We start from the raw sequence: 16,770 nt of genomic DNA, 5'->3' as shown, positions 1-16,770 counted from the left end.
AGTTTTCCGATAATTATATAGTTAATTATATTATTACCGATGACCGAAAGTCCCTGCAATCTTCTATAATGTTTATTTTAATAAGTTACAGGGGTGAAAAAAAGAGAAAATTTAGTGTGATTTTTAATTTTATTTCAAATATCTCATTCAAAAGAAACTTATTTTGTATTCTAAGGGACTTTTGGCCCTCGGTAATAATGTAATTTTTCATTCGGCGTTTAAGTCTTTGAAAAACATTTATTAGTTTTCTCAGGGTTCGAAAAAAAAATGAATGGCATTTAAAAAGTATTGGAGCCAAAATTTTGCGCCTACACTCTTAATGAATTAACGACAAAAAAGATATTTGATGTAGGTAAAGTTAATTTAGGAAGAAATATTATTAGAGGGAATAGGTAACCTATTTACCCTAGTAGGTATATTTAAAACAGTATAATTATTTTGTGTATTTATTTACATTTGCAAAACATATAAATATTAAAGCTTTATATTAGGGAAGTCCATATCATTGTTTAATATTTGTAACCACCATTGCTATCTTGGACTGTGCCAAATTGTCCGGAAGTACCGCTCTGCTGTCCTTTGTTCTGAAATGCTGACTGGCCGTTGAACCCATTGTTTCCAGAAAAACTTGAAACCTGGCTCTTTGGTCCCTGGAATGCACTGAACTGTCCATTGCTTTGACTGGCTGATGATGACTGTTCAGGAGCTCCGTACTGAGATTTTGGAGAAAATTGGGATCCAAAAGGAGTTGTTTGCTTGTTTTGTTGGGAAGAGAAAGGGGACTGTTTAGGACTTGGATATTGATAACCATTGTTTTGTTTACCAGCATTTTGATAATTTCCATTTTGCTGTCCAAATTGAGATGATGACCCGAATGATGTTTTAGGCTCACTTTGTTTTCCAAAATGTCCTTGTTGCTGACCAAATGGTGTTACTTGTTGGTTTTGTTGAGAAGCAAAACTACCCTGATCGGCAAAATTTGATTTAGGGGCATTAGTAGCTGAATATTGGTATCCGTTGTTACCATTTTGTCCAAAAGAAGATTTGGAGCCCTGTTGACCTTCGAAAGGTGATACTTGATTACTTTGCTGGGACGCAAATGTACCTTGATCAGAAACGCCGTTTGATTTTGATGGACCTGAATATTGATAGCCATTGTTTTGTGCTCCAAAGGATTTTGGACCTGGTGCTACTTGTCTATTTTCTTGGGAAGCAAATGGAGATTGTTCACGTGGTCCATTTCCTTGATATCTACCATTTATATTTCCTTGGTATTTATTATTTGCATTACCGTGGTATCCATTGTTGCCGTTTGAACCTTCTTGGTTATATTCTTCTCTATAGGAACCTTCATTGTATTCTCCACGAGCTTCAGCAGCTTTATTCTCTTCAATTGATTTCAAGATCGCTTCGGGAATTTCAGGAACATGAGATCCTTTTGGTACAAAACCGTTTTCGTCAGCAGTGTATTCAAGAGATATCTGTTCACCTTCTGGAGAAGTATAAGAGAATCCACCATGTGCAGATTTACCTTCGTTTTGAACGAAACCTTCTTCTTGGGCAGAAATTCCATTTTCAGTTTCGTATGAATAGCTGTAGTGTCCATCTCCGAGATCAGGATTAAATTCAGATCTGATTAAACCGATTGGGGCGGATTGAGGACCAGAAAATTGACCATTGTATTGTCCTTGTCCGGATTGTTGATTGAAACCGTTTGAATATGAACCTGACTGTCCAAATTGACCATTAGGGGCAGCTTTTTGGTTAAAAGAGTTGAATGATGGTCCGAAAGAGTTATCGTTTCCAGCGTTTGGTGCTTGATTTGTAGATTTTGAACCAAAGCTTGAGCTAGGACTTGGTCCATTACCGTTAAAATTGTTACGAGATTGGACTCCAAATGAGTTAGAACTTTGTCCGGAAGCGTCTTGTTTGTTGGGTCCTAAGTATTGTCTATTAGGACCATTTCCGTTTCCATTGAAAGCATTTGGCTGTTGGAAATTTCCGAAAGAGTTAGAGCTTTGTCCGGAAGCATCTTGTTTGTTGGGAGCTAAATATTGTTTGTTAGGACTACTATTTCCGTTGCCATTAAAAGAGTTTCTATTCCCGAACTGGTTAGATTGTTGTCCAAATTGTCCAGAAATTTGACCAAAAGGACTGGAACCTTGACCAGATTGCTCGGGTCCTTTATTTGGAGCTAAATACTGCCTGCTTGCTTGTTGAAAGTTTGGAGCAGCAAATTGTTGTTGGGATTGACTTGCGGCGGAGAAAGGTTGATTGGGACGTGCTGGAGGTTGGTATTGAGCGTTGTCAGTTTCAGGTCTTGGAGGTAGATATTGGTTTAATTTTGCTCCAAATGTGGAGACAAACAATATCGACAAGACTAATATCTGAAAAAGAAAAGAAAAATATATTTACTAATGTCGTCAATAAAATCATATCGAATATATATGTTTTTAGAAATAAAAAAAACCACTTAATAATAAGCATACACAATAATTATTACACTAATTTAACGTTTTTTAAAGACCTCTTGTTGTAATAGAATCTCAGAATAACGTTTAATTTGGCAAAATGGCAAGATACTAACCACAAAATGTGATAAATATAATATTACTGTACAACAAAGTTTGTGATACAACAAAGTCAATAAACAAGGGAGTTATGTTACAAAAAATAATATACATAACACTAAACACCTTTAGTGATACATTAGACATCTAGATCTGAGGATGTTAAATAAAGAACTGAGGGTAAAATATCTTTTTAAATAATATTAACATCTACATTTTACATAGGAATTATAAAATAAGGGATTTTAGTCAAGTACAACAATTACACATTTTTTAATTTTTTTGTATTAAGACAGAAAACATATTGAGATAATTTCTGGTTCTAACAAGTAGACTTGTTTTAGTTTAAATGACAATACGAAAAATATTCAGAACAAAATGATACATATACTTAAGTATGCAATGGGAACAAGAAATGTGCAAGAGAATTTAGGAAAAAATAGAAAAGAAAACTAAAAATTTTTATTTTTTAAATTAACCAAACAGTTAAAGAACAAACAGTAGACACCTATCATTGGATTAAAGGAAAAAAATAAGTGTAGAGGTAAATCAGTATAGAAAATAATTTATTCACGAAAAGTGAACAAAATTTTTTTTTAATTGAAAGTTTCAAATATACTCTATTCTGTGAAAATTAAATGAGTTTTATCTTATATTATTAAACATGAATTACCACCAAAAAAACCGCCAATCTCAAAAATGGTTAATAAATATAATAATAAAACAAAATATCATAAGAGAAATTAAAAAAAAAAAAAATACGCGACCTAATAAAAGTAAATACATATAACATTATATTACAAATTAAGTTAGACACCAAAATGGAATAAAATTTATAATAATAAAAATAGGTGGGAAGCACTTTGGCAAGTTAAAAAACAAGATGTTCATTAAGGGCATAGGCGCAAAATGTCTCCTGTTAAAATGTTCAATGTAATTTAAATGTATATATTTTTTTTTGAATCCTCACAAAACTAATAAGTATTTTTGAAAAATTTAAACGCAGAATGAAAGTTTAAGTTATTACCGAGGGCCTAAAGTCCTTGAAAACTTCCTATAATGTATATTTTAATAAGTTATAGGGGTGAAAAAAAAAAAGAGAAAATTTAGTGTGATTTTTAATTTCAAATATCTCATCCAAAAGAAGCTTTTTGTTTATTCTAAGGGACTTTCGGCCCTCGGTAGTAATGCAATCTTTTATTCTGCGTTTAAATTTTTCAAAAATACTTATTAGTTTTCTTAGGATTCGAAAAAAATGAATACATTTAAAACACATTGAACGTTTTGACAGGCGACATTTTGCGCCTATGCCCTTAATATAATAGAAAAAATACTCAAATGTTATGTATCTCAAAGGTTTAGTAGAAACTACTCTCGTACAGCTCTATATAAATTTATAGTAAATTTTCAAGGAGGCAATAGAGAACATACAATACATGACACTAAAATAAACGACAAATTTATTGATAATTTACGATATTCAAGTAACAGTCATACTGGTAGATAGCGAAGAAGGACAACAAGAGTTAATAAATATAATACGAATAATTTGGAATGGAACTAAACAAAAAGGCCACAAAGACCATGGTTAATAGCAAAATCATAAATAAGAAAATCAGAATAAAAGTAAACAGTACTAAACTAGAATGAGTGGTAAAAAATGAACTTAAGAATACAATCTCAGTGAAGCTTGAGTCTTCTCAATGGAAGTAAAAGCGGAAATGGATAAAGCAAAATCTGTTTCTAGATATAGGTTGTTTTAAATTTAGAGTGGTCAACTTCTATGTCTTATCGAAGAATGCTGAGAATCTTTTGGACCAGTCGTTGGTTTAATGGACATTAAAATCCAGGAAAAGATCAGAAAATCAACCTAAAGAAAGAAAATTTAAATATTTTCGTCATGTTATGCATAAGCATGGGCAACAGGAAAAGAGGAAACAGAGATATACGACAGTGAGTCAAGAAAACATCGACAGATTTGTACATAGAAAAGCGACAGGCAAGATAAACCTCAAGATATTAACAAAAAAATACCGTAGAACTGTAATTTATAGAACTACAAAGAGTTGTAGCTACTTAATCAATTTACAACAATAGCCATGTTAATCAGCAACCTCCAAAAGGTGCATGCAAGTAGAGGAATAAAATTTGAACAAGGCTAATTTTTACCCAGGAATTATATTGTTAATTATAGAAGTTAGTGAAAAATATAGATTTTTGAAAAGTAAGTGGAGAAAAAAAATTGTTTCTAACTACAGAAAACGATCTGATGATATCGAAAATTTTACAAAAAGGTCAAAAATCGACAAGATTGGAAAGATTAGTGGAGACCTTTGTGTATAGAAAAACTAAGTAAAGTAATAACAGGAGTTAGTCATTGTAGGAGTTAATTAAACAATCTTTGTCAAGTAAATGGAGAAGCAGATTTGTGCAAAAAGTTTTTTCAGAAAAAAATATTTCGACAGAAAACGACTTGATATCGAAAAATTTACAAAAACTACAACTGCAAAAAGATTGAAAGTAATTGTGGTGGAGACTTATGTATAGAAAAAACCAAATAAATTACAAAAAAATAGTACAATCATAACAAAGATTTTAATTTTTGGCTTAATTTGATATAAATAATGTTTAGAAATATATTTTTAAAATGGGAATTAAAATGTATTTTACTCTTACAAAAATTATCCAGTTTTAAAAGACAGACTACAAAAGAACATTTTAAGAACGAAAAACAACGTTTTTAATGATGATGAAAATCTTTTGCAATGTATATAAAATTTTCAGCAAACTTAAAATAATTGCACTTTCTTTGATTTTTCTTTGATTTTGGCTTCGTTGATATCTTAGAAAATGGAATAGGCATATGAAAATTTTGATTATTTTAAGCTTAACTAAGATTACAAAACATTTATTCTACGATTATCCCGTAACTCCACTAAGGAATAAAGAATCACGAATTTTTGCACTACCCTCCACGAAACTCTTGAACTATTATATACAACTATTATATTTTATTTCACACACACGTATATTGAAAAAATGTTCTTACTTGCTTCATGTTTGCACTCTAATTGAAGTGAAGAAGACAAGTTGGTATGCTTGAGTGACTTTTCGAATTCGGTTATAAATATATATGGTTCCTGCCGAAATCTACAAGATCTCCCACTATTTCTTGATCTTGAACTATCATCGGAGTACCCGCATGTGTTTGGATGTCAAACTCGCGATGTATCGACAATTATTACAGTCAAGGTAAATCTTAATTAGCATGATATGGACCATCTTCAAGACATAGTTCATCTTGTACGCTTATGCCGGAAACATTCCACCTATATGTTAGTATTGAGAGATTAATTACATATTGGAATAATTTCTTAAATTAATGATGAGGTCACCACAACCTAAATTTAAAATTTATCAAATATACTAGTGTTCTCATGTTTTATCAAATATTTTATGTGATTTCTTGTAATACATTAAGTGATTACATATTTTATAATACATATTTTGATACTTTGGAGTACCTTTTTTGAGAAACTAGGATATTTTAAAAAAATGGTGTATTTGGTTCAGTTGTTTACGTTATATACTATTACATGAACTAGCATTTGAAAAGAGAGCCCTTCTAGTGATGATCAAAATTAATTAGAACTAAAGATTATAATATATAAGTTTCGAAAACAAAAAATGTTAGTAACATTTTTAACAAATCCTTCTAAATTGATTGTAACTTCCCTTCTGTTTCTCATGGCCATCATTGGCTATCATCATGGCCTAAGAACAGTTGAATAAACTTGCAAGCGATCCATTCCCTAAGGTTTCTTAAGCAACCTATTTTTCTCCTTTTAATGCTCAACATGACCTCTTTCTGTTTGTTCATCCTGTTCAGGACTACCTAGTTATTTATCTTGTTCTTCCAGGAGACTTTTAACATGCTAGGGAATGTCCACATCCAAATGCCTCCAGTTTACTCATTCGTTACTTATTTAACTCTACGTATTTACACCATGCAATAAGATTGAGAAAAAAAATATATCTTTTAAGGATCTTCTTCTTCAAGTGCCATCTCTTCGATGGAGGTCGGCAATCATCATAGCTATTCGGACTTGAGAGACAGCTGTTGTGATAAGTTCATTTGATATACCATCCATAACATTCTCTCAGGTTGTGCACCCAGGATATTCTACGTCTCTCTATGCTTCTTTTTCTTTGAATCGTTCCTAGGGGTCTACAAGACAAGAATTCTTGTCTTGATATCAACTTCTTGTCTTGTCTTGAGACAATGTATCGACAATTATAACAGTCAAGGTAACTCTTAATTAGGATGATATGGATCATCTTCAAGACATAGTTCATCTTGTACGCTTATGCCGGGAATATTCCACCTATATGTTTAAGCAAGTATTGAGAGATTAATTACATATTGGAATAATTTCTGTGAATAGAAGATGAGGTCAGCACAAAACAAATTTAAATTTATTTGAGGATTATCAAATATTTTGTTTTATCAGAAGATGTAACGTGATTCCCTTATAATACTCTAAGTTAAATAATATTTTGATCCTTTAGAGTTTTACTTAAAACATTTTGTAAAAAATATACAGTGTGTCAATTTGAAAAGGTACCACCTCTACAGGGTGATTCATTAAGAATGTCCAATCTCTGAGTTGTAGATTCTAGACCTCAAAATATTAAGAGTTAACCCAAATCACTTAATTAAAATGTGCCTCGTTATTAAGGTACAGGGTGTTTTATTTAAAAATTTAATAACTGTTTTTACCCAGTACTTTAAAGCTATTTGACATATCCATGTGATACTTTGAGAAAGGTGTGTTACCGTACATCCTACTAAATTATGATAATCAAGCGTTTCTGGCTACTACCAGAGGCGTACGACAGGAGACAGTGAATGCTTTATTCTTCCCAAATTCTACGTCAATGGCGGAATAAATAATATACTTTTACTCGTAACGATAAAGTCATTAGTTTTCGAAATATTTGAAGTTGTGTAGGTACTGTACACCCTACGAAAATATGTTAAATACACCTTTCTGGCTACTACCAGAGGCATAAAACTGGGGAAAGTGAATGGTTGACCCTTCCACATTCTACGCCACTGGCGGAATTACTATTTTAGTGTAATTTTTCGATGCTCCAATACTTTCTATGCAAATATCATACTATTCATTCTCACCGAGAGAATCATTAGTTTTCGAGATATTTGAAGTTAAAAATGATGGGGCAAAACACATTAATCAAAATAGTTGTGCCGTTGCATTTTCAACTTTAAATATCTCGAAAACTAATGACTTTATCGTTACGAATAAAGAGTATATTAGGTTTGTTCTAGCAAAGAGTCAAACCAGTCAGAAACCGTCAGCAAACAGTTGGTCAGTGAGAGAACATAATACAGTCACCAGTGCTATCCCCTCTACTCGCGCTGGTCCACTATTCGCTGATGGTTTCAAACCGTTTGAAACTGATGCTAGAACAAACCTGTTATTAACCTTAAAAGTATTGGAGAATAGAAATATTGTGCTAAAATGGCAATTCCGCCAGTGGCGTAGAATTTGGGAAGGGTATATCATTCACTGTCACCTGTAGTACGCCTCTGGTAGCAGCAAGAAACTTTTGTTTATCATAATGTAGTAGGGTGTAACTACAGGTTCTGCAGGGTATGACAAGAATATGTCAAATAGTTTTAAAGTACTGGGTAAAAATAGTTATTAAATGTTTTAATGAAACACCCTGTAACTCAGTAACGAGGCACATTTTATTTAAGTGATTTGAGTTAAATCTTAATATTTTGAGCTCTAGAATCTAAAACTTAGAGATTGGACATTCTTAACGAATCACCCTGTATAATTTGGACCCAATAGAAAATTTAGGAATATAAAAAACACGTCAAATTTATTTGTGAGGGGGACATTTTGTAGAACAGTTTTCAACTATATTATATTAACCCACTAGCGGGAGTGAACACAACCCCAAAATCTTAGAAAGGGGAATTGAGTGATACTTCATTTTAAAGGTCGCTCAACCACCTTTTCTAAAAAACCACATTCATTATGTTTCTTTTCAGTAGTTTCGGAAAAATCAAGGGAAACCGTACAGATATTGAGTATCAAGTTCAGAACTCCAAAATTTTTTTTGGAGTATTTAACTTCAAATTGAATTTTTTTGGCGTATTTTGAGTATTTTTTGGAGTATTTTTGGAAAATTCAAGTAAAACCGTAAAGATACTAAGTATCGAGTTTAGAACTCCAAAAATAGAGGGTACCACCCTCTATAATTTGGTCCATATAGAAAATCTAAAAATATACAAATACACGTCAAATTTATTTGTGGCGGGGGACATTTTTTAGGCCAGTTTTTTACTAAATTTACATCAACCCTCTAGCAGGGACGGATACAACTCCCAAAATATTTAATGGGGAGGGGGGTTGAGTAATATGTACCTCATTTTAAAGGCCGTTCAACCACCTTTTCAAAAATACTATATACATTATATTTCTTATTAGTACTTTTGGAAAAATCAGGTGAAACCGTAGACATATTAAGTATCGAGTTCAAAGCTCTAATATTTTTTTGGAGTATTGAACTCCAAATTGAATTTTTTTGGAGTATTGGAGTATTTTTGGAGTATTTTTGGAGTATTTTTGGAAAAATCAAGTAAAACCGTAAAGATATTAAGTATCAAGTTCAGAACTCCAAAAATTTTTTGAAGTATTGAGTACAAGATTTTTCTAAAAGTAGTGAACATAAGTATAACGTATGTGGTATTTTTCAAAAGGTAGTTAAACGACCTTTATATTGACGTATTACTCAATCCCCCTTTCCATTAATTATTTTGGGGATTGTGTCCGCCCCGCTAGAAGCATAGTCATCAGAAGAAGTATATTCCTCCTTACTTTTGTAATTTTTTTTTTTTGAGAAACCAGGATATTTAAAAAAAATCATATACGGGTCATTCCATTTCAAATCACTCAATTTTGGAGCAAAAAAATTTTGGACCTCCGATTTGTCTGAAAATTGGTATATAACTTCTGCGGGACGTAAAAATAAGATATTTAAGGTCAAAAATCTTCTTCTTCTTTTTTTCTCAAAATGTTTGTTTATGCGATTTTACAGTGATTTGGTGTTTATTTATACAAATTTGGATTTTCTATCGTAAAGTATCAATGGAAAACATAATATTTTAATAGAAGGGACTCAAAAATGTCATTATATGGCATTATAATAAGTTACTTTGATTCAAAACAAGCTTTTGATCAAATTTTATAGTGTAGAAAACGTTAAAATACCGTTTTTTACATTTTTCTCCATTCCCAAAATACATCATAATCGATTTGGCTGAAAATTTGCCCACAGATAGAGAAAACAGAACTTTAAGTGGTGAGAAGGATTTGAATTATATTACACTACCAAAAAAGTTACATGCAATATTATAGTCAAAAATATAGGCGTCTACTGTAAGTACAATTAACTCGAAAATATCGACCTCACGACAAAAATTGTTAAAAGAAATTGTAATAATTGTAAATACGATTTATTTGGAACAATTTTAGTTCCTACCATTTTTGTTGAAAAGCTAAAAATGGCGGAGATATTAAGCAAAACAGGTTCTCCTTTAAAATCAAGATGGCGGCTAACGTAACGGAGGAATTCATTCGTGATTTTAAATTTAGGCTCCTATTGACTCCCCTAAAGATCAGAAAAATAAAATTTTGGGCAGCTCGGCATTCAAGGTCAAATGCTATCCCGACTGGACTAATATATACTTTTGAGTCTGGTATTACTGCATGTAACTTTTTTGGTATTGTAATATAATTCAAATCCTTCTAACCACTTAAAGTCCTATCTTTTGGCTATCTGTGGGCAAATTTTCAACCAAATCGATGATGTTGTATTTTGGGAATGGAGAAAAATGTAAAAAACGGTATTTTAACGTTTTTTGCACTATAAAATTTGACCAAAAACTTGTTTTGATTCAAAATAACTTGTTATAATGCCATATAATGACATTTTTGAGTCCTTTCTATTAAAATATTATGTTTTTCATTGATACTTTACGACAGAAAATGCAAATTTTTTTAAATAAACACCAAATCACTGTAAAATCGCATAAAATAACATTTTGAGAAAAAAAGAAGAAGATTTTTTGACTTTAAATATCTTATTTTTACGTCCCGCAGAAGCTATATACCAATTTTCAGACAAATCGGAGATCCAAAATTTTTTGCCTGAGTGATTTGACATGGAATGTACCATACATATTTGGTTCTTCTAGTAACTATCAAAATTAAGTAGAATTTACGATTAAAATCGTAAACAATGCTACTAACATTTTAGACAAATTCTTCTGAATGGATTATTTTCTCTTTTGATTTATGTGCCATCTTGGCTGCGAAGGTTGGCACTTATCATGACAATTCTGATCCAGGAGCCTGCAGCTCAGAACATTTGAATAAAACAGCAAGCAAACCATTTTCTGAGGTTTCTCAATCAATACATTCTTCTCCTTCTTATGCTGAGGTTACCTCCTTACCTCTTCTCTAGTTCAGCAACCATGTTGGCTATGAGAATATTGTTGACCGCCCTGTCTTGTTGTAAATAACTACGGTTGCTCCTTTCTTCGTTTTGTAGTACCTATCCTTTTCGGATGTTGCACAATGCTGCTAAGGAAAGATTTGTAGTTATTGTGTTGAACCAGATACGAGGATTTTTCATCCAAAAAATTCTTCGCCTTCCTGGTACTCGTTTTCCTTCTACCTGTCCGTATAAAATTATACAGTTGCCAAATCCCGATAAGTCGGCCCCCGATAACCCGGAAGTCCGGCTAACCCTGACCGATTTTCATCAGACAAACATTTCAACAATTCAAAATAAAAATGTATGTATGTAATATAATATTTGAGAGATAATGTGTATTTGTGTAATTTGAACTATACGATAATAAAAATGACTCATGGAACACGGCGGCATGGCAGAGCGACGTTCATTTTCTTGAATTATCGGAAATAACAGGTACCTGTAGTAGTATTCCTTTATTTATTTCAATCAAACTGTCTTAGCATTGTTTAAAAAAGACTAAAAGACTATTTAAAAAATTATTTTTTAAACGATGGTCTTAGTCTCCATTGTTCTAAAATAACATAACATCGTTCCAATTGTGACCGTATTGTGTGTAGTACAGTCTTGTATTTTTCGCTTCCGTTTGCTTAGGTTTGTGTTTACGTGTTTTTAGTAATTTAGATGTGTACTGTGCATATATATTTCATGCTATTTCAATTATAACGGAGTTTATCTGTAAGTATATCGTGTTTTATTAACTTTTACCATATTCTCCGGCTAACCCGGATTTTCGATAACCCGGATCGGTCGCGGTGCCGATTAATCCGAGTTATCGAGGTTCATATAACATGTACTCAGGATTCGATGATAAAGCCACTTTTGAAAGTCTCAGTTTTCTTGAAGGTAGCGTCTGTGAGAGTCCATGAGAGTCCACCACTTAACTCTGTATAACAGTGTGGGGAATAGTGATGTAACGAATGTCATTTTTTGAACATTTGCTAATTCGAATTTTGGTGGTTAGTCCAGAAAGCCACTGCACATCCGCTGGGAAAAATATTCTGATTCCGATTTTTTGCACAATATTACTCAAAAAGGACTCCTTTTAACAAATTTGCATGTTGCCAGGACCAAAAGGTGGTCAAAAAATTTTTAAACGTTTTTTTTTTGTTTTTTTCCTAAAATTATTTTTTTTGCATGGAAAAAGTCTTTTTAGGTTTTTTGGATCATTCCAAACAGAAAAGGTCGTAGTGACTTTTCTCTAAAAATGATAGTTTTTGACATATAAGCAATTAAAAATTGAAAGATTGCGAAATGGGCCATTTTTAACCCTCAAAAACTATGTGAAAAACTGAACATTTGAATGTTGCCAAGGCAGGTAGATATTCTTTAAACATCTATTGATGAAATCCCGAAGAGTTTTTTGCAATACAATATTTAAAACTTTTTTGTTTTTTAATTGCTAATCAAGCGTGCGCGACACTATTTTCCACCGACAGTATGGTGCAAATGAAAGGAATAAATTCGTTATTTCATAAACCGGCTATTTTAGGGAAAAATCCCGAAACAGGTCGATTTTTATTTTTAAGTTATGATATTGTGGCATATATGGTATACTAGTGACGTCATCCATCTGGACGTGATGACGTAATAGATGATTTTTTTAAATAAGAATAGGGGTCGTGTGCTAGCTCATTTGAAAGGTTCTTTAATTCTCTATTCAGTAATATAAACATTTACATAATTATTTATACAGGGTGTCCAAAAATTTTTTATTAAATTAAATTATTTGACAAAAAAGAAGTAGAAGGACACCCTGACGTCACTAGTATACCATATATGCCACAATATTATAACTTAAAAATAAAAATTGATTTATGTCGGGATTTTTCCTTAAAGTCGCCGGTTTACGAAATAACGAATTTATTCCTTTCATTTGCACCATACTGTCGGTGGAAAATAGTGTCGCTCAGGCTTGATTAGCAATTAAAATACAAAGGAGTTTTGAATATTGTATTGCAAAAAACTCTTCGGGATTTCATCAATCGATGTTTAAAGAATATCTACCTACCTTGGTAACATTCAAATTTTCAGTTTTTCACATAGTTTTTGAGGGTTAAAAATGGCCGATTTCGCAATCTTTCAATTTTTAATCGCTTATATGTCAAAAACTATTATTTTTAGAGAAAAGTCACTAAGACCTTTTCTGTTTGGAATGATCCAAAAAACCTAAAAAAAAACTTTTTTCCATGCAAAAAAAAATAATTTTAGGAAATAAACAAAAAGACATAAAATCCTTTATAAAAGGTATATTTATTAAAATCCCTATACAGGGCTACATCAAAGACAGAACTAGTTTTCAATCGGTTGACCGATCATCATCAGTGCAATCCTAAAATGTGTACAACCAGATAAAATGATGCAAAGTATTTGAAATGTTGACTAAGGTTAAAAAATTTTTTTATAGGTTATACTCACTTAGAAGCTACATGCAAGCCACCAAAGTAAAAATAACAGGGTAAAAACCCTTTACAATTGATCCGTCATCGGAACATATGACTAAGATGTGAATTATAACATGGATGATTAAGATATCCAATGTTTTTCGCCCGAGGTACCAATGAGCTCTATCTGACAAGTTCACATCATGACTGTATGGAAGCAAGTGATTTTGATAACGGAAATTCTGAATGGTGACATGACAAGAATGACAGTTCCACAGGAAGTTATAATTTCCCTGTTGTTTTGTGGCATTTATTGTAAAATTTGTTAAATTAATAACAATAAAAACAGTCGTTCCCACTGTGGTAGATAGTCTGTAAAAATGGAAATAGACTTGATGTAAATGTTAAAATATTGTAATGGAGGAAGTAGGCAAACCACATTACACATAATACAGACAACTTAATAAACGTTATCAAACCCTTTATATGTGATATCTAGGGCTTAGAAAAGCAATTGTGTGTTTATTTAAAAGTTATCAATTATATTAGAATAATTGGACGTTGTTATAGTATGTGGAAGTACCATAAAAATCACTGTGTGGGAGACAAAGGTGTAGAACTGTTTTCTGATCTGGGAGGGATATATAATACAAGCTAAGATACATGCCACCATTTCTCAAGATCCCTGCATATCGCCTGGAACACATCTTAGTCATATGTTCCGATGACGGATCAATTGTAAAGGGTTTTTACCCTGTTATTTTTACTTTGGTGGCTTGCATGTAGATTCTAAGTGAGTATAACCTATAAAAATTTTTTAACCTTAGTCAACATTTCAAATACTTTGCATCATTTTATCTGGTTGTACACATTTTAGGATTGCACTGATGATGATCGGTCAACCGATTGAAAACTAGTTCTGTCTTTGATGTAGCCCTGTATAGGGATTTTAATAAATATACCTTTTATAAAGGATTTTATGTTTTTGTAATGGTATACAGCCAACTACAGGAAATTTTTCCTCGTGGATTTGTAAACAAAAAGACGTTTAAAAATTTTTTGACCACCTTTTGGTCCTGGCAACATGCAAATTTGTTAAAAGGAGTCCTTTTTGAGTAAGTTTGTGCAAATAATCCGAATCAGAATATTTTTCCTAGCGGATGCGCAGTGGCTTTCTGGACTAGGTAGCTTTCTTTTATCTTCCGAGGAAAATCACGTGGATGCCTTTTACATGTGGGTATAAAGACGACTATTAAAAATAAGCGGGTAAAGGTGATAAAGGTGATAGAAGAAGAACATCATGGCTTAAAAACTGAAGACAATAGTACCGAGAATTAACTACATCTTTATTTCAAGCTGCTGTCAATAATGCCACGATAGCTAATATGGTAGCCAACATTATAAACACCGATGAATACCTTCATGGACCTAGAAGAAAAATAATAACATTGATCGTTTATACGTGTATTTCAGTAAGCAAAAAAGTGTATTTGTTTATTGTTTGTTAATTTATATACCTACTTGTATATTAGTATATAGACCTGGATCCCGCGTACCAAAAAAAGTTTATTAATAGCAAGCTGAAAATTTGCTAATAGCTTAACGATGTCTAGTTGGACAAACTTTGATGTACGGGAACACTGGAACAGAAAAAGTTTTAAATGTGGAACAGGTTACAGGTTTCGAACGTCAGACTACGAAAGCGTCCCATGTATTTTGTCGGACAGAACTTCCAATTGATTTGTCACCCTTTCATTAAACTCTCATGCAAAAATCAGACTGCTATTTACCACCAACATAATTCCTATCATTTGACATGTTCTACGTGTCGGACTTATTAAAATGCCCAACATATTTGTCGTACAAACATTTTTAAATATATTATATAAAGTTTGCTATTGTGAAAACTTAAAAACAACCTGTTAGTTTTCACAATCATAAACTTGTCAGGATGACACGTCTCACAATTAAAATTACGTTCTACAATTATAGACCACGGACGCATCTGTAAAAATATTACTACATTTGGACGTTGAGAGGTGACTCAAATTTTTTTGCAGAAATTGCTTGAAAATAACTCAAATAATAATATTTGAGTTATCTTCCCTCTCAAAACGGTCCAGAACATTGTTTAAATAATCAAAATATTAAAAAATTAAAGAAAAATTCGATTTTTTTCTTCGTTTTTTGATTATAACCTTAAAAGTATTCATTTCCGAGAAAAGTTGTACTGACATAAAAGTTGCGTAATTAAATTTTCTACAATATGTAATTGGTTAAATATTTAAAAAATAGAGACCCTTGTTGCAAAATAGCAATAATTGCGAAAAAACCATACAAAAACAAGTATTCGCATTTTACGTTTTTCAACAAATTGTGCTACACATAAGACCTTCATATTTTACCCAGAAAACTTTATGATACAGTAAAACAATACTGTAAATTTCATTAAGATCGGTTCAACAGATTTTGCAAAATAAATTCTGCAATCCAGCTTTCGCACAAAAAATTCATTTTTTCAAAATGTTATAGGACTGAAAATAAAGTAGATAGCAAGTTGAATTTTTTTTGCTTATAGAAGTGTACTGTACCTTTCATTTGCAATTTGAAAAACTAAAATCGATTAACTACAACGGCGTCAGGAATTTTTTTAAATAAACATTAATTATTGGTGCTACGCTCAGGACAGCGGATAGTTTGCTCTGATTGGGCATTCCAATGACCTTTGATAATGATTGATACATTTTAATTTTTATTACATTTCGATATAAATAAATAAATTTTTTTATTGCAAAATAAAAACACATACTCTATCCTTCGAAATAACACTTTTTTAGCAAAAACTTTCTCTGTTCATATATTTTAACTTAGAGAATAAAAGTTTATTATTTTTAAACATATGAAATAGTTTACAAAATATTTCACAAACAATAATATAATTAGTTTGATTTTTGTGGAAATAAAATATTAAAATGCAACAAAATATCGAGTAAGAAAATAATATATTAGATAAACATTGGAAGAAATTTTGGTGGAAATCAACTTGTTTGAATCGAACACCGCTGTCCTGCGCGTAGCACCAAAAATTAATGTTTATTTAAAAAATTTCCTGACGTCGTGGTAATTAATCGATTTTAATTTTTCAAATTGCAAATGAAAGGTACAGTACACTTCTATAAGCAAAA

The 16,770-nt window shown here is 31.8% G+C and overlaps 1 protein-coding gene across 1 annotated transcript; it reads right to left on the bottom strand.

The window, feature by feature from the left end:
• Positions 1–432: 432 nt before the first annotated feature.
• Positions 433–5,738, bottom strand: LOC114329899 (probable cyclin-dependent serine/threonine-protein kinase DDB_G0292550). Its single transcript, XM_028279160.1, has 2 exons — positions 5,620–5,738; positions 433–2,387 (listed from the first exon to the last, which is right to left on the bottom strand). Exons 1-2 carry the CDS (start codon positions 5,626–5,628, stop codon positions 510–512), a joined length of 1,887 nt encoding a protein of 628 aa, XP_028134961.1. The 5' UTR covers positions 5,629–5,738; the 3' UTR covers positions 433–509.
• Positions 5,739–16,770: the final 11,032 nt, after the last annotated feature.

The sequence above is a fragment of the Diabrotica virgifera genome, chromosome 3 (assembly GCF_917563875.1).
Source record: "Diabrotica virgifera virgifera chromosome 3, PGI_DIABVI_V3a".
Taxonomy (NCBI): Eukaryota; Metazoa; Arthropoda; class Insecta; order Coleoptera; family Chrysomelidae; genus Diabrotica; species Diabrotica virgifera.
Note: the sequence above shows the minus strand (reverse complement) of the source record. Positions and strands in the feature narration are given on the sequence as shown.